At 45.1% G+C, this 23,335-nt stretch overlaps 1 protein-coding gene across 1 annotated transcript in view; it reads right to left on the bottom strand.

Moving 5' to 3' along the window:
* The window catches only part of LOC121567823 (caseinolytic peptidase B protein homolog), a 68,561-nt gene that overhangs the window by 41,478 nt on the left and 3,748 nt on the right, over nucleotides 1-23,335 (bottom strand). Inside the window, exon 3 of the mRNA XM_041878136.2 lies at nucleotides 22,521-22,607. Within this exon, the coding sequence (XP_041734070.1) occupies nucleotides 22,521-22,607 (87 nt within the window). The remainder of the gene's footprint in view (nucleotides 1-22,520; nucleotides 22,608-23,335) is intronic.

Below are 23,335 nucleotides of genomic sequence, written 5' to 3'. Positions count from 1 at the left end.
CCCCATTGACGCATCAGACACCCCGTACCACCCCCATCAGACACCCCGTACCACCCCCATCAGACACCCCGTACCACCCCCACCAGACACCCCGTACCACCCCCACCAGACACCCCGTACCACCCCCACCAGACACCCCGTACCACCCCCATCAGACACCCCGTACCACCCCCACCAGACACCCCGTACCACCCCCACCAGACACCCCGTACCACCCCCACCAGACACCCCGTACCACCCCCATCAGACACCCCGTACCACCCCCACCAGACACCCCGTACCACCCCACCAGACACCCCGTACCACCCCCACCAGACACCCCTCCATGAACAGTGGCTGTGACATTGGGACACACTACAGACAGTCAACATCTGGCCCGTGGTGTGTTGTACTGCATACTGAGGTTTCCTCACAGCTAGCCTGGTTCCAGATCCGTTTGTGCTTTACAGCATGACAATAGTAGTCAGAGGAGTTAGCTACTGCAGATACAGATCTGGGACCAGGCTAACCTGATAGCTTCTTCACATAGAGATCTGGGACCAGGCTAACCTGATAGCTTCTTCACATAGAGAACTGGAACCAGGCTAATCTGATTGCTTCTTCATATAGATATCTGGAACCAGGCTAACCTGATTGCTTCTTCAGAGGATGATGATGATCTGGTTTTGTTTGTTTTGGATGCCAGCTCCAAGGACTCATCTCAGTGAGTCTCTAGGACAAAATGGTGTCTTGTGTTGTGTGTCTTCAGGGACAGGGAGGCAGAGGTTTGTGGTGATGATACTCAGAACCTGAGATCCCTGTCCACTAGCCCTGTGGGAGAGGTGGAGGCTTCTGTTTTGTGCCGGACCGTGTGACAGGACAGCACTGCTGGTTAGGAGGGGTTACCTTCTTTTGTTAGTGTATCAGTTCAGCTGGGGGAGGGGTGTGGGGGGCAGTGACCCAAAGAGGGCTCTCTCTCGCCCTGGCAAGCACTTCTACAAACACATATCCTCGGACACAAATACATGCACGTTCACAAACACACACAAGGGTGGGCAGGGGTACATGGAGAAGAGGGTTAAAAAGGGGTAACGGTATCGAAAAGGTAAACATGGACAGAGAGAAAGGAACAATAGACAGAGGAGGAAGAGAGGAACAGGAGAGGATGAAAGAGGGAAGACAGAAGAAAGAAAGAGGATTTGATTATACAGCAGGTTGTGACACTCGTCAGATCTTGTAACCAGTTTATGGTTTTGAGTAATAAAGTGCTGATAAACTGACTAACTTTATTTGGGCTGTGTGTGATAGAGATGCAACACTAAACCATGGCCAACCTATGGGCTGTGTGTGATAGAGATGCAACACTAAACCATGGCCAACCTATGGGCTGTGTGTGATAGAGATGCAACACTAAATTATGGCCAACCTATGACTGTACAGAGCGTGTGTGAATGTGTAAGGTTTAGAGAGAGTGTGAGAGTGTTAGCCCTAGTGAGAGTGTATCAGCCCTAGTGAGAGTGTATTAGCCCTAGTGAGAGTGTATTAGCCCTAGTGAGAGTGTATTAGCCCTAGTGAGAGTGTATTAGCCCTAGTGAGAATGTATTAGCCCTAGTGAGAGTGTATTAGCCCTAGTGAGAGTGTTTTAGCCCTAGTGAGAGTGTATTAGCCCTAGTGAGAGTGTATTAGCCCTAGTGAGAGTGTATTAGCCCTAGTGAGAGTGTCTTAGCCCTAGTGAGAGTGTATTAGCCCTAGTGAGAGTATTTTAGCCCTAGTGAGAGTGTATCAGCCCTAGTGAGAGTGTATCAGCCCTAGTGAGAGTGTATTAGCCCTAGTGAGAGTGTATTAGCCCTAGTGAGAGTGTATTAGCCCTAGTGAGAGTGTATCAGCCCTAGTGAGAGTGTATCAAGCCTAGTGAGAATGTTTTAGCCCTAGTGAGAGTGTATTAGCCCTAGTGAGAGTGTATTAGCCCTAGTGAGAGTGTAATAGCCCTAGTGAGAGTGTATTAGCCCTAGTGAGAGTGTATTAGCCCTAGTGAGAGTATTTTAGCCCTAGTGAGAGTGTATCAGCCCTAGTGAGAGTGTTTTAGCCCTAGTGAGAGTGTATTAGCCCTAGTGAGAGTGTATTAGCCCTAGTGAGAGTGTATTAGCCCTAGTGAGAGTGTATCAGCCCTAGTGAGAGTGTATCAAGCCTAGTGAGAATGTTTTAGCCCTAGTGAGAGTGTATTAGCCCTAGTGAGAGTGTATTAGCCCTAGTGAGAGTGTAATAGCCCTAGTGAGAGTGTATTAGCCCTAGTGAGAGTGTATTAGCCCTAGTGAGAGTGTTTTAGCCCTAGTGAGAGTGTGAGGGAGTGTATTAGCCCTAGTGAGAGTGTATCAGCCCTAGTGAGAGTGTTTTAGCCCTAGTGAGAGTGTTTTAGCCCTAGTGAGAGTGTATTAGCCCTAGTGAGAGTGTATTAGCCCTAGTGAGAGTGTATTAGCCCTAGTGAGAGTGTCTTAGCCCTAGTGAGAGTGTATTAGCCCTAGTGAGAGTGTATTAGCCCTAGTGAGAGTGTATTAGCCCTAGTGAGAGTGTATTAGCCCTAGTGAGAGTGTTTTAGCCCTAGTGAGAGTGTTTTAGCCCTAGTGAGAGTGTATTAGCCCTAGTGAGAGTGTATTAGCCCTAGTGAGAGTGTATCAGCCCTAGTGAGAGTGTATTAGCCCTAGTGAGAGTGTTTTAGCCCTAGTGAGAGTGTATTAGCCCTAGTGAGAGTGTATTAGCCCTAGTGAGAGTGTATTAGCCCTAGTGAGAGTGTTTTAGCCCTAGTGAGAGTGTTTTAGCCCTAGTGAGAGTGTATCAGCCCTAGTGAGAGTGTATTAGCCCTAGTGAGAGTGTATTAGCCCTAGTGAGAGTGTTTTAGCCCTAGTGAGAGTGTATTAGCCCTAGTGAGAGTGTTTTAGCCCTAGTGAGAGTGTATTAGCCCTAGTGAGAGTGTATTAGCCCTAGTGAGAGTGTATTAGCCCTAGTGAGAGTGTATTAGCCCTAGTGAGAGTGTTTTAGCCCTAGTGAGAGTGTATCAGCCCTAGTGAGAGTGTATCAGCCCTAGTGAGAGTGTATTAGCCCTAGTGAGAGTGTTTTAGCCCTAGTGAGAGTGTTTTAGCCCTAGTGAGAGTGTTTTAGCCCTAGTGAGAGTGTATTAGCCCTAGTGAGAGTGTTTTAGCCCTAGTGAGAGTGTATCAAGCCTAGTGAGGATGTTTTAGCCCTAGTGAGAGTGTGCGGGAATGTATTAGCCCTAGTGAGAGTGTGCGGGAATGTATTAGCCCTAGTGAGAGTGTAATAGCCCTAGTGAGAGTGTATTAGCCCTAGTGAGAGTGTATTAGCCCTAGTGAGAGTATTAGCCCTAGTGAGAGTGTTTTAGCCCTAGTGAGAGTGTTTTAGCCCTAGTGAGAGTGTTTTAGCCCTAGTGAGAGTGTGAGGGAGTGTATTAGCCCTAGTGAGAGTGTATCAGCCCTAGTGAGAGTGTATCAGCCCTAGTGAGAGTGTATTAGCCCTAGTGAGAGTGTTTTAGCCCTAGTGAGAGTGTATTAGCCCTAGTGAGAGTGTATTAGCCCTAGTGAGAGTGTATTAGCCCTAGTGAGAGTGTTTTAGCCCTAGTGAGAGTGTATCAGCCCTAGTGAGAGTGTATTAGCCCTAGTGAGAGTGTATTAGCCCTAGTGAGAGTGTTTTAGCCCTAGTGAGAGTGTATTAGCCCTAGTGAGAGTGTATTAGCCCTAGTGAGAGTGTATTAGCCCTAGTGAGAGTGTTTTAGCCCTAGTGAGAGTGTATTAGCCCTAGTGAGAGTGTATCAGCCCTAGTGAGAGTGTGAGAGAGAAGGGCTTCTCACCATCAGACCTAGCTGTGATGTTTCCACAGTACCATGTTATAGGCTTTATGTATCATGCCTAGTTTAACGTTACATGATGTGATGTTTCTTACCTCCGTCTGTGTCCCTTTCTCTTTCTGTTTACCTCTACCGTCTCTCTCTCTCTCTCTCTCTCTTTCTGTTTACCTCTCTACCTTCCCCCCCTCTCTCTCTCTCTCTCTCTCTCTTCTCTCTCTCTCTTTCTGTTTACCTCTCTACCTTCCCCTCTCTCTCTCTCTCTTCCTGTTTACCTCTCTACCTTCCCCTCGCTCTCTCTCTCTTTCTGTTTATGTTTCCACCTTCCCCTCTCTCCCACCTGCTGTGTCTTTACCAAACAGCCCTGGGGGGCAGGAGACTTCCGTCTCACCTGGCCAGACACACACCTACACCCCCCACCCACACCTGGCCAGACAGGCACCCCTCTACACCACCCACACCTGTGGTCTCCTGGCTGGACAGGAGGGGCTGGTCGGGTCAGTGGTCAGTCCAGCTGTCCACTTGTCTCACACTATCTCCCTCTGAAGGCCTCAGGGCCGTGGGATGGAGGGGTGGGGGTAGAGTTGAGAAGGGGTGGCAGGGTCAGGATCTCTAGAGTCTCTGTTCCATACCCCGCTAGGTCAGTGTGTTTTAGCCTAGGTCCAATATCTTGGGTCAGAATTAGTGGGCAGGCCCATTCACACTGTGCTTCTCCTATGAACGAGCAACTATATTCCAAGGTCTGTCTGTCTGTCCGGCAGTGTGATTTAAGGGTCACTGCTCCATAATTCTGTCCCATTCCCACTCCACACTCCCCCTCATGCCACTCCAGTACTCTCCCTCTCACCAGGCCTCTCCCTCTCTCCATCTCTATCCAGGCCTCCATCCCTCTCTGGGCCTCTCCCTCTTTCCAGGCCTCCATCCCTCTCTCCACCCCTCTCCACGCCTCTCCCTCTATCCAGGCCTCTCCCTCTCTAGGCCTCTCCCTCTCTCCTTCTCTCCATCCCTCTCCCTCTCTCCAGGCCTCTCCCTCTCTCCAGGCCTCCATCCCTCTCTCCAGGCCTCCATCCCTCTCTCCAGGCCTCCATCCCTCTCTCCAGGCCTCCATCCCTCTCTGGGCCTCTCCCACTTTCCAGGCCTCCATCCCTCTCTCCATCCCTCTCCAGGCCTCTCCCTCTCTCCATCTCTATCCAGGCCTCCATCCCTCTCTCCACCCCTCTCCAGGCCTCTCCCTCTCTAGACCTCTCCCTCTCTCCATGCCTCTCCCTCTCTCCATCCCTCTCCCTCTCTCCATCCCTCTCCCTCTCTCCAGGCCTCCATCCCTCTCTGGGGCTCTCCATCCCTCTCTGGGGCTCTCCCTCTTTCCAGGCCTCCATCCCTCTCTGGGGCTCTCCATCCCTCTCTGGGGCTCTCCCTCTTTCCATCCCTCTCTCTCCATCCCTCTCTCTCTCTCCAGGCCTCTCCCTCTCTCCAGGCCTCTCCCTCTCTCCAGGCCTCTCCCTCTCTCCAGGCCTCTCTCTCTCCAGGCCTCTCCCTCTCTCCAGGCCTCTCCCTCTCTCCAGGCCTCTCCCTCTCTCCAGGCCTCTCCCTCTCTCCAGGCCTCTCCCTCTCTCCAGGCCTCTCCCTCTCTCCAGGCCTCTCCCTCTCTCCATCCTGCATCCTCTTGAGGAGGAGAAGAAAACTTGTATTCACATTTTTCCCAACGAGTCGTTCGGTCGGAACGGTCAACAGGCGTTCCACTCGGGCGTTCCACTCGGGCGAGCGCTCATTGTGCACGTGAATGGAGGGAGGGAGGGAGGGAGGGAGGGATAGGGGGAGAGAGAGAGATGGAGAGGGGGATTGTGTGTTAAGAGTGCAAACACGGGGGTACCCTGCCCATCCCTTTTTTCAGCCACATCAAAGCTACTCAAACCCACCCACCCCCTCAAATCCATCCCCTCACACACACACCCTAAAACCACCCACCCCCTCACACACACACACACACACCCTTAAACCAACCCACCCACCCACACCCTCACACACAACCTCAAACCCACCCACCCCCATTCCTACACTCAACCCCAACCCCTCACACACCCTCAAACACACCCACCCCCTCAAACCCCTCACACACACACCCTCAAACACACCCACCCCCCACACCCTCAAACCCACCCATCCCTGCTTTCAGCCTCATCAAAGCTACTCAAACACACACACCCACCCCCTCACACACAACCCCTTAAACCCACCCACCCGCTCACACGCTCAACCCCACCCCCTCACACACTCAACCCAACCCCCTCAAACCTCCCCACCCCCTTAAAAGGGTTTAGACGGTTATTGTATTTTCATGATGGTCTTCAACCATAACTGTCAATTACATGGCTAATTAATTACCCCCACAACACCTGTCTCCGGATTACATCTTCAAACTAAGGGGCAACCATGGCATCTGTAACAGAGAGGGAGAAGCGTTCATCCATGTATACGGGTAAGAGAGTCTAGCTAGCTACATTTTCAGATATTATACGTTAATAATTTTGTCAGAAAGTCGTTTTCATTGCAAGTTAAAGCGTACTGATATCTAGCTAACGCTAGCTGGCTGGCTCACTAGCTAACATTACGTGTATAATCTGTGTAGTAATATTATTCATATCTCAGAGCCATTTGCATTGCTAGTTATAGCCTAATGTTAGCTAGCTAGCTAACATTGAATCTTGTTGGTTAGCTACCAGCAGATTGATGCAGGGTACTAACGTTATGGGTTAGGATTATGGTTCATTGTTTAGCTAGCTAGCTACATGTCTAAAAAAAAAACTCCATTATGCAAGGTACCATTTCACTGTACCATTTACACCTTCTGTATCCTGTCCATGTGACAAATACACTTCGATTTTATTTGTATGAAAAATGTATGCACTCACTAAACTGTAAGTCGCTCTGGATAAGAGCGTCTGCTAAATGACTAAAATGTAAAAATTTGATATAGTGTGTGTTTGCCAGAGACGGTAACGTGAAGAACAACATGACCTGCACCAAAGTCAAACGAGACAGTGTCCAAGTTCTAAAATTCTCCGGTAGAATGCCCTGCTTTTATTTCATCACACTCACAACCGTAAGCTATTTTATGCAATTCATTTGCCATTAACTTGTAAATAATGATCTTGTTGTGAGTTTATTTTCCTGTAATAATGAATACAAATTAGCTAAAGTTAAGACGTTGTCAGCTATATGATGTGGTCATTATTTGAACTGGCTAGCCAGCTAACTTAACGTTAGCTAGCTAGCTAACTACCAAGCTAGAAACGAACCAAAACATTGTTTAGAAAGTTGCTTTTAGTTGGCTGGTATGCTAGATTGACATATACTAAAATTCATTTTAAACAGATGGGTTTATTGGTGTTAAAATAAACCAGATCTGCTATTGGACCACCAGGCTGCTGATGTCATGCATGTGAATCCTTAAAGAGATGGGCGGGGCTAAGGCTTAAGAGGGTGTGAACTATGCTGAATGGGTGTAGAAGAAGAAGAGCTCTCCAGTAGGTGTACCGAAACATTCAAGGGCCATTTTCTCAAAAGTGGGGTTACAAGTTTATCAAATTTCAAAGCAAATGTACTTTCCCATTATTCCTCAACTCTAGTGTATGATATACCATTTTCTAAATCTGAGACAATTTCACATTTTGCTATATAAGACCGGATCGAGCCGGTCAGTCACATACAGTCATTCAGCGGCTCTATTGTGCCTGCACAAATAAATACAACCAAATGTTATTGCCATATGTACAGGTTAGACATGTTACAGGGTCCACAGTTCAATGAAATGCTTACTGGTGGCAATCTTATTCACTCATCATGAGGCCATGTCTATTTTTATCATGTCATGTTGATCTCGCAGGGATCTAGTGCACGTTTACCAGTCTAGGCTTTATGTTTGGTTTCAGGTGTGTCTTTCCCCTTAACGTGTTGTGTCGTTTCTTATCTCCTCTATTAATTATATTAGGAATGTGTGGAACGTCATATATATATATATATATATATATATATATATATATAACACCGGTGTGTCATTCGTGGTCGTGCCCCGCCGGGCGTGAGCCCTCCCGACCACTGGTCTACACAGGCCCGACTGCTGTTGTGATGTTCACATGGTTGCATCGGAGTGGACTCAAACTAAGGTGAACCCGAGGGCAGCTTGTCAAACGGCTCCGCCGACACTCCATCGCCAGCAATCATCATGGATCGGTATCGTATAATCACAGACAACATGGTTCCTAAAGTCTGTAGCATAGTCATTCATATTTGACATTAAGTTGGCCGACATGCATAATCGTAGCCTATTTCACAAGCGGCGCTTGGCAATAGTCATTTTATTATGGATTCTTAAGTGATTCCCCAAAATAATAAATCAAAAAGGTATTTTTTGGTGATTCTCACAAAACTGGCATTTTGACAAAAAAGAGAAACACATTTTCCACCATAATGCCTCTTGGATCACTAAGATTAGGATCTGTATTTAGCTATTTCATAATTATTGTTATGTTTATTGAGCAGATACTATGCATTTTACCACAATTTCCACAAATAGCGATGCAAAAATGTGTATTACTGCAACAGCTTTCAAAGTAAAAAAAAAAGGAATAAACAAATACATTTCTAAAATGTTTTTACATCACTCACCTAATGAAAAGGTCAGAGGTAAACATAACACTCCAAATAAATATACACTACATTACCAAAAGTATGTGGACACCTGCTTGTTGAACATCTCATTCCAAAATCATGGGCATTAATATGGAGTTGGTCCCCTCTTGTTGCTATAACAGCCTCCACTCTTCAGGGAAGGATTTCCACTTGATGTTGGAACATCGCTGAGGGGACTTGCTTCCATTCAGCCACAAGAGCATTGGTGAGGTTGTGCACTGGATGTTGGGCGATTAGGCCTGGCTCACAGTCGGCGTTCCAATTCATCCCAAAGGTGTTCGATGGGGTTGAGGTCAGGGCTCTGTGCAGGCCAGTCAAGTTCTTCCACATCAATCTCGACAAACCATTTCTGTATGGACCTCGCTTTGTGCACGAGGGCATTGTCATGCTGAAACAGGAAAGGGCCTTCCCCAAACTGTAGCCACAAAGTTGGAAGCACAGAATCGTCTAGAATGTCATTGTATGCTGTAGCTTTAAGATTTCCCTTCACTGGAACTAAGGGGCCTAGCCCAAACCATGAAAAACAGCCCCAGACCATTATTCCTCCTCCACCTGATGGTGAAGCATGATTCATCACTCCAGAGAATGTGTTTCCACTTCTCCAGAGTCCAATGGTGGCAAGCTTTACACCACTCCAGCCGACGGTTGGCATTGCGCATGGTGATCTTAGGCTTGTGTGCAGCTACTCGGCTATGGAAACACATTTCATGAAGCTCCTGACGAACAGTACTTGTGCTGACATTGCTTCCAGAGGCAGTTTGGAACTCGGTAGTGAGTGTTGCAACAGAGGAAAGGTGATTTTTACGCGCTACACGATTCAGCACTCGGCGGTCCCATTCTGTGAGCTTGTGTGGCCTACCACTTCGCGGCTGAGCCGTTGTTGCTCCTAGACGTTTACACTTACAGTTGACAGGGCAGCTCTAGCAGGGCAGAAATTTAACAAAATGACTTGTTGGAAAGGAGGCATTCTATGACGGTGCCACATTGAAAGTCACTGAGCTCTGATTACAGATAATCGGCAATGAATCGCGAATAATGATGAGAGGCGCATAAATATCATACCCCCCAAAAATGCTAACCTCCCCTGTTATTGTAATGGTGAGACATTAGCATGTCTTGTGGGTATGATATTTGTGCATCTGTAACTTTCTCACTCATCATTATTCATGATTCATTCAGGACTATCCGTAACCATGGTAGCATCCACATTAATGTAGAAGTGTTTAGAAACACATTATATTCTTATTTACAATAAAAGTGAGTCCAAAATGACACATTACAATATTTATCATTATTTTCTATTGGGCACAAAATAATCTGAAATACAACTAAAACAAAAAGCAAATGCATCCAACAAGTTTGTAGAGTCACAAGCTCGATGTAATCATTGAGTGCTGGGAATACACAATACATTTTAATAGACAAGTGAATTTGTCCCCTAAAATAGAGGGACTATGTACACAAAGTGCTGTAATTTGTAAATGGTTAACTCGATATGGATGACAATTAGCTCAAATTAAAGCTGACAGTCTGCACTTTAACCTCATAGTCACTGTAAAATCCAAAGTGCTGGAGTACAGAGCCAAAACAACAAAGAATGTGTCACTGTCCCAAAACTTTTGGAGCTCACTGTATCTCATTACCGCAACACATAACCTTTTCTGAATCTTGTTTTTTGTCATAATTACTTGTTAAATGTTATTTTTATGTTTGGATAAAGAACAAATTTCATAATATCAGATTAAAGCCAAAATTACTAAAGTAGACATTTCATTTCTCCTAAATATTGGTTCATTATGGTAATGAGAAGCAGTTTTCGGAGATGAGAATGCATGTTTCGGTAATGAGTGCTGCATAGTTTGCCAATGAAAAACTGTAATGAGCTCTATTTGAGAGTCAGTAACCCAATACACCAGCTTAACCCAGAAGCCAGCCGCACCAATGTGTCGGAGGAAACACCATTTAACTGACGACCGGGGTCAGCCTGCAGGCGCCCGGCCCGCCACAAGGAGTGCTAGAGCGCGATGAGCCAAGTAAAGCCCCACCAGCCAAACCCTCCCCTAACCCGGACGACGCTGGGCCAATTGTGCACCGTCCTATGGGACTCCCGGCCACGGATGGTTGTGGCACAGCCCGGGAATTAACCCGGGTCTGTAGTAACGCCTCTAGCAATGCGATGCAGTGCCTTAGATCGCTGCACCACTCGGGAGGCCCCAAATGACTGATGTTTTACAAAAAATCTATACAATAGGTGTAAGCAGTGGTCCTTGTAAATAATTAAAAGTTACCAGCACAGCACTTCCATTGACTACACATATACTGAGTATACCAAACATTAGGCACATCTTTCTAATATTGAGTTGCAACCCCCCTTTTGACCTTAGAACAGCCTCAATTCGTCGGAGCATGGACTCTACAAGGTGTCGAAAGCGTTCCACAGGGGTGCTGGACCATGTTGACTTCAATGCTTCCCACAGTTCTGTCAGGGAAGCTTGATGTCTTTTGGGTGGTGGACCATTCTTGATACACACAGGAAACTGTTGAGCGTGAAAAACCCAGTAGTGTTGCAGTTCTTGACACAAACCGGTGCGCCTGGCACCTACTACCATACCCCGTTCAAAGGCACTTACATCTTTTGTCTTGCCCATTCAACCTCTGAATGGCACACATACACAAGCCTTCTTTAAACTGTCTCCTCCCCTTCATTTACACTGATTGAAGTGGATTTAACAAGTGACATCAATAAGGGATCATAGCTTTCACCTGGATTTGCCTGGTCAGTCTACAGTTGAAGTCGGAGGTTTACATACACCTTAGCCAAATACATTTAACCTCCGTTTTTCACAATTCCTGACATTTAATCCTAGTAAATATTCCCTGTCTTAGGACAGTTAGGATCACCACTTTATTTTAAGAATGTGAAATGTCAGAATAATTGTAGAGAGAATGATTTCTTTCAGGTTTTATTTCTTTCATCACATTCCCAGTGGGTCAGAAGTTTACGTACACTCAATTAGTATTTGGTAGCATTGCCTTTAAATTGTTTAACTTGGGTCAAACGTTTCAGGTAGCCTTCCACAAGCTTCCCACAATATGTTGGGTGAATTTTGGCCCATTCCTCCTGACAGAGCTGGTGTAACTGAGTCAGGTTTGTAGGCCTCCTTGCTCGCACACGCTTTTTCAGTTCTGCCCACAAATTTTCTATTGGATTGAGGTCAGGGATTTGTGATGGCCACTCCAATACCTTGACTTTCTTGTCCTTAAGCCATTTTGCCACAACTTTGGAAGTATGCTTGGGTTCATTGTCCATTTGGAAGACCCATTTGCGACCAAGCTTTAACTTCCTGACTGATGTCTTGAGATGTTGCTTCAATATATCCACATAATTTTCCTTCCTCATGATGCCATCTATTTTGTGAAGTGCACCAGTCCCTCCTGCAGCAAAGCACCCCCACAGCATGATGCTGACACCCCGTGCTTCATGGTTGGGATGGTGTTCTTTGGTTTGCAAGTTTCCCCCTTTTTCCTCCAAACATAACCATGGTCATTATGGCCAAACAGTTCTATTTTTGTTTCATCAGACCAGAGGACATTTCTCCAAAAAGTACGATCTTTGTCCCCATGTGCAGTTGCAAATCGTAGTCTGGCTTTTTTATGGCGGTTTTGGAGCAGTGGCTTCTTCCTTGCTGAGCGGCCTTTCAGTTTATGTTGATATAGGACTTGTTTTACTGTAGATACTTTTGTACCCGTTTCCTCCAGCATCTTCACAAGGACCTTTGCTGTTGTTCTGGGATTGATTTGCACTTTTCGCACCAAGGTACGTTCATCTCTAGGAGACAGAACGTGTCTCCTCCTGAGCGGTATGACGGTTGCGTGGTCGCATGGTGTTTATACTTGCGTACAGATGAACGTGGTACCTTCAGGCGTTTGGAAATTGCTCCCAAGGATGAACCAGACTTGTGGAGGTCTACAATTTTCTTTCTGAGGTCTTGGCTGATTTATTTGGATTTTCCCATGATGTCAAGCAAAGAGGAACTGAGTTAGAAGGTAGGCCTTGAAATACATCCACAGGTACACCTCCAATTGACTCAAATGATGTCAATTAGCCTATCAGAAGCTTCTAAAGCCATGACATCATTTTCAGGAATTTTCCAAGCTGTTTAAAGGCACAGTCAACTTAGTGTATGTAAACTTCTGACCCACTGGAATTGTGATACAGTGAATAATAAGTGAAATAATCTGTCTGTAAACAATTGTTGGAAAAATTACTTGTGTCATGCACAAAGTAGATGTCCTAACCGACATGCCAAAACTATAGTTTGTTAACAAGAAATTTGTGGAGTGGTTGAAAAACTAGTTTTAATGACTCCAACCTAAGTGTATGTAAACTTCCGACTTCAACTGTATGTCATGGAAAGAGCAGGTGTTCTTAATGTTTTGTATACTCAGTGTACATTAGAATGAGCTTATTATCATTACCGAAACAGACCTAAAAATGATGCGGTAATGCAAAATGTGTGTTTCGGTAACGAGAGGCCCTTAGCTCAATGCAATTAATAGGAGACAGACATTATGAGTCAGCAAACAATTGACCACATCCCTATGGCCAATTCATGTCTCCATGTTCGTAAGGTAATGGTTCTCTTAAGTTTTTCCCAATTTGAGCTTTTTAGTCATTTTGGTAATGGAGAAGGTCAAGTGTCGTAAAGGCGCGGTTTGAGAATAAGATCCTCATTCTGAAGGTATACAAGTGAATAAATTAACTTGTGCTAATCTAAGGACTACTCCTCTAGATGATGCATCATGGGTGAATAAAACTTTATTTTGAAAAAAGCTGAGTTTTTACAGCAACTTGAAAAAGTGTTCCAGTAATGAGAAACATGGTTTTCTAACTCAAGACACTGTGTTTTTACGTAGTAAATATTATAGTTTAACTTCAACTAGTATATTATTTTTATGATTTATGGACAAACAGCAATATATTTTGTGTTATATTCATAAGGTTGTTTTTTCTAAGGTAAAATTGTATAAAATTACCTGAGAATTTAATCCGGACGCATTTCGGTAATGAGAATTTCAGGTGAAAATTTACACAATTCAGGCGAAAATATAAAAATTAAATAAAATGGAACACTGTGATAGTTGATTTTTGTAGATGCATCATGGTTTTCTAACTCAATTTGCTATTGCCATGGTTAAACCTGGTTTTATGAAAATCACCTTTATTTCATTTGTATTTCATCTCGTCATAAACAAAATATCTTCTGCAATAACCTGATATGTTGAGTCAGTCATTGCGATCAGAGCCATCTCGAATAATGGTTCTATTCTCCAGCCTCCCAGCAGCAAACAAAGTGGCAGGGTAGCCTTGACATTAGTATGTCAAATAAGAACTATGGCTTTCAGCTTCAGTTATGTTGCCTATAGCCTATTATGGCTAATTGTATGTTTTTCTGTCATCATTCTAATACATTTGTTACTGGTGGAGCTTCAGTTACTAAGAACCGGGTTACACCTAGCCTGAACTGATTCTGGGAAATGCTTCTCTATGCAAGCTTCAAACATGCTACCCAATTAACAATGGTTGGTCCCACAGTCACCACCTGTTTGCAAATTAAGGCTACCGAGCAATGGGTTTCACCACGTTGGTTCCCTAACTGCTATATGCAAAGTTAATCTGGCACCTGCGCATTCTTGGTTAGCACCCAGTTTTCATAAAACTTACTACTTACTTACTCTTACACTCAATCGTTTCTCATGCTTTACGCTAATATATCTTCACGCTCAAACTCCATCATCATACTCTTGTCATCCCTCATCTGTTTCACTTCCCTCCTTTCTCAAGAAATATAAAGATGTTCTTTCACCTCAACGCTATCTGTTATCGCTTCGTATTACTGCATGCATGACTGGGTTTGAAGCAAAGAAAATGTCCCATTTTATCATACAAATAAAATTATGGCATGCGTGGTTGAGTTCTACGTACAAACATATGTAGCATTTCATCTAAACACATCAGCAAATGTTTGATTTCACAAGGTCATATTTAATACAATTCCATATTGCATTCTGTCTCTGTTGTTCATTCAGTTAAGCCTGTACTCGATTGAAATGTATTTCACAAAAGTTCAATCAGGCAGTCTGGTCTTTTTGAATGCTTGTTTAACTTCATCAAGCAGCATAACATCATTCACTCTGTTTCCTATGATATGGGTATAGTGGGAATGAGAACAAGGATATCATCATAGCGTCTCATTCTTTTCCTCTTCCTGTTAGCCATGGGCGGAACGTCATTCACCTTTTCCTCTTCCTGTTAGCCATGGGCGGAACGTCATTCACCTTTTCCTCTTCCTGGTAGCCATGGGCGGAACGTCATTCACCTTTTCCTCTTCCTGTTAGCCATGGGCAGAACGTCATTCACCTTTTCCTCTTCCTGTTAGCCATGGGCGGAACGTCATTCACCTTTTCCTCTTCCTGGTAGCCATGGGCGGAACGTCATTCACCTTTTCCTCTTCCTGTTAGCCATGGGCAGAACGTCATTCACCTTTTCCTCTTCCTGTTAGCCATGGGCGGAACGTCATTCACCTTTTCCTCTTCCTGTTAGCCATGGGCGGAACGTCATTCACCTTTTCCTCTTCCTGTTAGCCATGGGCGGAGGGGGGTTCGATGCTAGTTGCCCAGCCAAGGGCTAGGCCTACCTGTCATCAGCATCTAGCTCCGAAGAGCATTCCTCTGAGACGAGGCCATACGCCAAACTATTTAATAAAACTTCATATTGCATTCTCTCTGTTGTTCATTCAGTTAAGCCTGTACTCGAATGAACTATAGTTCTGAAAAATGCTGCAGTGAGTGTGTCCGTCTTAGTTCTTTAGTGTGTATTATGACTGTGTGTGTGTGAGATTGATGCCTCTGTGTGTTCTCTGTCTTCCCTGCAGCAGTGAGAGCTCACTGGGGGTTTAGAGAACAGAATGAAACACAGACGAGTGTCACCACCACACTGAGTTATAGCACTCATAACACACATTCATACAGTGTAACACACACTCATATAGACAAACACACACACGCACACACACGAGTACAGTGTGTCACAGTGCTAGTGTGCACAAGACAAGTTCACATACATCAACATGGAACACAATGCATTCATCAACACAAACATCCACACTTCATATGTCAACACACAAGGCTACATTACGCCAACATTCAACAGAATGTTTCAGTTCATTCAGAGGCAATAAACACAGAGGGTGAGTTGGGGCGACAGAAAGGTCGGAGGGAAGGGAGGGTTAAAGTGTGATTGATATAAATGGCATGGGGGGGAAAAAGGGGGTGCTACCTTTGATGCAGAGTGTGTGTTATCCATAGCTGTGTGTGTGTGTGTGTATATATGTGTATGTGTTTACTGTACAGTGCCTTCAGAAAGAATTCCCACCACTTGACTTCCTCCACATGTTGTCGTGTTACAAGGTGGGATTAAAATAAAATGCCGACCGTATTACCTCCCAAGAGAATTCTCTTTGGTTATAGTCAAAGCCGTGTATATTCCCCCTCAAGCCAATACCACGACGGCCCTCAAAATAACTACACTGGACTTTATGTAAACTGGAAACCACATATCCTGAGGCCGCATTTATTGTAGCTGGGGATTTTAACAAAGCAAAACTCAAAACGGAAGTGGTCAAATGACGGGGATGCTACGCTACAGGACTGTTTTGCTAGCACAGACTGGAATATGTTCCGGGATTCATCCAATGCATTGAGAAGTATACATTTTACATTTAAATTTTAGTCATTTAGCAGACGCTCTTATCCAGAGCAACTTACAGTTAGTGAGTGCATACATATTTTTTTTATTTTTCATACTGGCCCCCCATGGGGGCCCCCCGCCTCAGTAATCGGCTTCATCAATAAGTGCATTGACGACATCGTCCCCACAGTGACCGTACGTACATATCCCAACCATAAGCCATGGATTACAGGCAACATTCACATCGAGCTAAAGGCTAGAACTGCCGCTTTCAAGGAACGGGACACTAATCCAGACGCTTATAAGAAATCCTGCTATGCCCACAGACGAACCATCAAACAGGCAAAGCGTCAATACAGGATTAAGATTGAATCCTACTACACCGGCTCTGACGCTCGTCGCGAGCTGCGCAGTGACGCAAGCCTACCAGACGAGCTAAATGCCTTTTATGCTCACTTCGAGGCAAGCAACACAGAAGCATAAATGAGAGCACCAGCTGTTCCGGATGACTGTGTGATAACGCTCTCGGTAGCCGATGTGAGCAAGACCATTAAAACGGGTCAACATTCACAAAGCCGCGGGGCCAGACGGATTACCAGGACGTGTACTCACGTTGGTAGCCATGAAGTGCTTTGAAAGGCTGGTCATGGCTCACATCAACAGCATCATCCCGGATACTCTAGACCCACTCCAATTCGCATACCGCCCCAAAAGATCCACAGATGACGCAATCTCAATCGCACTCCACACTGCCCTTTCCCACCTGGACAAACGGAGCACCTACAGTGGGGAAAAAAAGTATTTAGTCAGCCACCAATTGTGCAAGTTCTCCCACTTAAAAAGATGAGAGAGGCCTGTAATTTTCATCATAGGTACACGTCAACTATGACAGACAAAATGAGAAAAAAATATCCAGAAAATCACATTGTAGGATTTTTTATGAATTTATTTGCAAATTATGGTGGAAAATAAGTATTTGGTCAATAATAAAAGTTTCTCAATACTTTATTATATACCCTTTGTTGGCAATGACACAGGTCAAACGTTTTCTGTAAGTCTTCACAAGGTTTTCACACACTGTTGCTGGTATTTTGGCCCATTCCTCCATGCAGATCTCCTCTAGAGCAGTGATGTTTTGGGGCTGTCGCTGGGCAACACGGACTTTCAACTCCCTCCAAAGATTTTCTATGGGGTTGAGATCTGGAGACTGGCTAGGCCACTCCAGGACCTTGAAATGCTTCTTACGAAGCCACTCCTTTTTGCCCGGGCAGTGTGTTTGGGATCATTGTCATGCTGAAAGACCCAGCCACGTTTCATCTTCAATGCCCTTGCTGATGGAAGGAGGTTTTCACTCAAAATCTCACGATACATGGCCCCATTCATTCTTTCCTTTACACGGATCAGTCATCCTGGTCCCTTTGCAGAAAAACAGCCCCAAAGCATGATGTTTCCATCCCCATGCTTCACAGTAGGTATGGTGTTCTTTGGATGCAACTCAGCATTCTTTGTCCTCCAAACACGACGAGTTGAGTTTTTACCAAAAAGTTATATTTTGGTTTCATCTGACCATATGACATTCTCCAAATCCTCTTCTGGATCATCCAAATGCACTCTAGCAACGGGCCTGGACATGTACTGGCTTAAGCAGGGGGACACGTCTGGCACTGCAGGATTTGAGTCCCTGGCGGCATAGTGTGTTACTGATGGTAGGCTTTGTTACTTTGGTCCCAGCTCTCTGCAGGTCATTCACTAGGTCCCCCCGTGTGGTTCTGGTATTTTTGCTCACCGTTCTTGTGATCATTTTGACCCCACGGGTGAGATCTTGTGTGGAGCCCCAGATCGAGGGAGATTATCATTGGTCTTGTATGTCTTCCAGTTCCTAATAATTGCTCCCACAGTTGATTTCTTCAAACCAAGCTGCTTACCTATTGCAGATTCAGTCTTCCCAGCCTGGTGCAGGTCTACAATTTTGTTTCTGGTGTCCTTTGACAGCTCTTTGGTCTTGGCCATAGTGGAGTTTGGAGTGTGACTGTTTGAGGTTGTGGACAGGTGTCTTTTATACTGATAACAAGTTCAAACAGGTGCCATTAATACAGGTAACGAGTGGAGGACAGAGGAGCCTCTTAAAGAAGAAGTTACAGGTCTGTGAGAGCCAGAAATCTTGCTTGTTTGTAGGTGACCAAATACATATTTTCCACCATAATTTGCAAATAAACTCATTAAAAATCCTACAATGTGATTTTCTGGATTTCTTTTTCTCTCTCATCTTTTTAAGTGGGAGAACTTGCACAATTGGTGGCTGACTAAATACATTTTTTCCCCACTGTATGTGAGAATGCTGTTCATTGACTACAGCTCAGCGTTCAACACCATAGTGCCCACAAAGCTCATCACTAAGCTAAGGACCTTTGGACTAAACACCTCCCTCTGCAACTGGATCCTGGAATTGTTGATGGGCCGCCCCCAGGTGGTAAGGGTAGGCAACAACACGTCTACCACGCCGATCCTCAACACTGGGGCACCTCAGGGGTGTGTGCTCAGTCCCCTCCTGTACTTCCTGTTCACCTACGACTGTGTGGCCAAACACGACTCCAACACCATCATTAAGTTTGCTGATGACACAACAGTGGTAGGCCTGATCACCGACAACGATGAGACCGCCTATAGGGAGAAGGTCAGAGACCTGGCAGTGTGGTGCCAGGACAACAACCTCTCCATCAATGTGAGCAAGACAAAGGAGATGATTGTGGACTACAGGAAAAGGCGGGCCGAACAGGCCCCAATTAACATTGACGGGGCTGTAGTGGAGCGGGTTGAGAGTTTCAAATTCCTTGGTGTCCACATCACCAACGAACTATCATGGTCCAAACACACCAAGACAGTCGTGAAGAGGGCACAACTACACCTATTCCCCCTCAGGAGACTGAAAAGATTTGACATGGGTCCCCAGATCCTCAAAAGGTTCTACAGCCGCACCATCGAGAGCATCCTGACCGGTTGCATCACCGCCTGGTATGGCAACTGCTCGGCATCTGACCGTAAGGCGCTACAGAGGGTAGTGCGTATGGCCCAGTACATAACTGGGGCCAAGCTTCCTGCCATCCAGGACCTATATACTAGGCGGTGTCAGAGGAAAGCCCAAAATATTGTTGAAGACTCCAGTCACCCAAGTCATAGACTGTTCTCTCTGCTACCGCACGGCAAGCGGTACCGGAGTGCCAAGTCTAGGACCAAAAGCCTCCTTAACAGCGTCTATCTCCAAGCCATAAGACTGCTGAACAATTAATCAAATGGCCACCCGGACTATTTACATTGACCCCCCCCCCCCCATTTGATTTTACACTGCTGCTACCCGCTGTCTATTATCTATGTATAGTCACTTTACCTCTACCTACATGTACAAATTACTTTGACTAACCTGTACCCCCGCACATTGACTCGGTACCGGTACCTCCTGTATATAGCCTCATTATTGTTATTTTATTGTGTTATTATTTTATTTTTTTCCTTTAGTTTATTTGGTAAATATTTTCTTAACCCTTTTTTGAACTGCATTGTTGGTTAAGAGCTTGTAAGTAAGCATTTCTCGGTAAGGTCTACACCGGTTGTCGGCGCATGTGACAAAGTTTTATTTTATTTTATTTTGCTCCTCCCATCCTATAGGCAGAAACTCAAACAGGAAGTACCCGTGCTAAGGACTACAGTGCCTTGCAAAAGTATTCATCCCTCTTGGCGTTTTTCCTATTTTGTTGCATTACAATCTGTAATTTAAATAGATTTTTATTTGGATTTCATGTAATGGACATACACAAAATAGTCAAAATTGGTGAAGCGAAATGAAAAAAATTACTTGTTTCAAAAAATTCTAAAAAATTAATAACGGAAAAGTGGTGCGTGCATATGTATTCACCCCCTTTGCTATGAAGCCCCTAAATAATATCTGGTGCAACCAATTACCTTCAGAAGTCACATAATTAGTTAATTAAAGTCCACCTGTGTGCAATCTAAATGTCACATGATCTGTCACATGATCTCAGTATATATACACACACCTGTTCTGAAAGGCCCCAGAGTCTGCAACACCACTAAGCAAGGGGCACCACCAAGCAAGCGGCACCATGAAGACAAAGGAGCTCTCCAAACAGGTCAGGGACTAAGTTGTGGAGAAGTACAGATCAGGGTTGGGTTATAAAAAAAAATATCCAAAACTTTGAACATACCACGGAGTACCATTAAATCCATTATTTAAAAAATTGAAAGAATATGGCACCACAACAAACATGCCAAGAGAGGGCCGCCCACCAAAACTCACGGACCAGGCAAGGAGGGCATTAATCAGAGAGGCAACAAAGAGACCAAAGATAACCCTGAAGGAGCTGCAAAGCTCCACAGCGGAGATTGGAATGTCTGTCCATAGGACCACTTTAAGCCGTACACTCCACAGAGCTGGGCTTTACGGAAGAGTGGCCAGAAAATAAGCAAACACGTTTGGTGTTCGCCAAAAGGCATGTGGGAGACTCCCCAAACATATGGAAGAAGGTACTCTGGTCAGATGAGACTAAAATTGAGCTTTTTGGCCATCAAGGAAAATGCTATATCTGGCGCAAACCCAACACCTCTCATCACCACTGCTAAAACAACACTTGAGTGGTTTAAGGGGAAACATTTAAATGTCTTGGAATGTCAATCCAATTGAGAATCTGTGGTATGACTTAAAGATTGCTGTACACCAGCGGAACCCATCCAACTTGAAGGAGCTGGAGCAGTTTTGCCTTGAGGATTGGGCAAAGATCCAAGTGGCTAGAAGTGCCAAGCTTATAGAGACATACCCCAAGAGGCTTGCAGCTAATTGCTGCAAAAGGTGGCTCTACAAAGTATTGACTTTGGGGGGGGGTGAATAGTTATGCACGCTCAAGTTCTGTTTTTTTGTTTTATTTCTTGTTTGTTTCACAATAACAAATATTTTGCATCTTCAAAGTGGTAGGCATGTTGTGTAAATCAAATGATACAAAATAGGAAAAATGCCAAGGGGGGTGAATACTTTCGCAAGCCACTGTATTCATCGCTGGTCTGACCAATCGGAATCCATGCTTCAAGATTGTTTTGATCACGTGGACTGGGATATGTTTCGGGTCGCCTCTGAGAATATTTGTATTCTGTACAGTCTTCCTTCTTTTCACTCTGTCAATTAGGTTAGTATTGTGGAGTAACTACAATGTTGTTGATCCAGCCTCAGTTCTCTTCTATCACAGCCATTAAACTCTAACTGTTTAAAAGTCACCGTTGGCCTCATGGTCCCTGAGCGGTTTCCTTCCTCTCCAGTAACGGAGTTAGGAAGGACGCCTGTATCTTTGTAGTGACTGGGTGTATTGATACACCAAGTGTAATTAACTTCACCATGCTCAAAAGGATATTCAATGTCTGCTTTTTAAATTTTTACCCATCTACCAATAGTTGCCCTTATTTGCGAGACATTGGAAAACTTCCCTGGTCTTTGTGGTTGAATCTGTGTTTGAAATTCACTGCTCGACTGATGGACCTTACAGATAATTATACAGAGATGAGGTAGTCAATAAAAAATCATGTTAAACACCATTATCGCACACAGAGTGAGTGCATGCAACTTATTATGTGACTTGTTAAGCACATTTTTACTCCTGAACTTTTTTAGGCTTGCCATAACAAAGAGGTTGAATACTTATTGCCTCAAGACATTTCAGCTTTTCATTTGTAATTAATTTGTAACATTTTCTAAAAACATAATTTGTGAAGGCCAGTGAGAAAAAATCTCAATTTAATCAATATTAAATTCAGGCTGTAACACAACAAATGTGGAAAAAGTCAAGGGGTGTGAATACTTTAGGCTTCTTTCTAGTGTGTGTGTGTGCGTTTCTGGTGTGTGTGTGTATTTAGAGACTGGCGGGGGGTTCAGTGAACTGGTGTCTGTAACTGTTGAGGAGGACCCTTCGTCTCACAGGGACATGGCCCATTGGCCAACCATCCCCAAATTGGATTCACCCCACCTTAACCCTCCACCCCCTGAGCCTCTGCCCCTCTCTGTGTGTACAGGGATACAGAGGGGCTAATTTAATTTAGGGGGTGCAGGCCAGGGGGAGGGAGGGTTGAGGGGGCATTAGTGGCCGTCTGGTGTGACAGGGGCATTCTGCATTTCTACTGTGGCAATATGTCTGTATGGGACAGGGTTAACACAGGAAGAGCCTGACAAACACACACTGCTGTCTCTCTGACCTGTGCTGGCGGTTCATAGCTGCCACCATGAGAGAGGTCCAGCCCAGACGGTGCCGGTGGTTAGGCTCCACCCCCTCGCCCAGCAACCTGACAGGAAACAGCACAAGAAGAGGTTAAGACAGCTGTTCTATTGCTAGGGTTACTATCTGCTTTAACTTCAGCCCTCATACCAACAGACTCCGACAGGACCAATGTAAGATGTGTGTGTGTGTGTGTGTGTGTGTGTGTGTGTAGGTTGAGTTCTGTGCCTGGGGGGACGACATCGGGCTGTGTTATCTGAGAGGGAGGGGTGTGTTAGTGTGTGTGTCGGGGGGGTAACCCGTCTGTGTTCCGCTGGGGGACGGTGTCTGTGTTGACTGTAAACACACCGTGCCTCACTCTAACCTGCCCCCCCACACACACTACCCCATATACCGCTGCTCTCTAACTAAAACACTTAACACATCTGTGCAGTCTCACCTAGCCTACACCATCTGCCACACCCCTGTAGCACAGAGTGACACACACGATTAAACCTACACACACTTACGCGCGGAAGATAAGGGTCCAGACAACATACTGCTGCTACAATAACATGGCAGGTGCCCTTTTCACATTTCTACCCAAAAATGATATTACCATTGTTTCACACACTTTATCACTAGGACAGATGGAGATGCCCTCCTCCTGTATTCTGCTCCCATACTGTGCCCCCCCCCCCCCAGGCCCTCCTGCCCATGGTTCTGGGTGACTGGGTTGGGGAGCGCTAGAGGGGGGGGTTGTTTGACTTTCAGCTTATCCTGAGCCTGTTCTGAGACACAAATTGGAGAGAGAGA

The sequence above is a fragment of the Coregonus clupeaformis genome, chromosome 6, assembly GCF_020615455.1.
Source record: "Coregonus clupeaformis isolate EN_2021a chromosome 6, ASM2061545v1, whole genome shotgun sequence".
In the NCBI taxonomy this organism is placed as follows: domain Eukaryota; kingdom Metazoa; phylum Chordata; class Actinopteri; order Salmoniformes; family Salmonidae; genus Coregonus; species Coregonus clupeaformis.
This window is presented reverse-complemented; position numbering and strand designations above follow the sequence as displayed.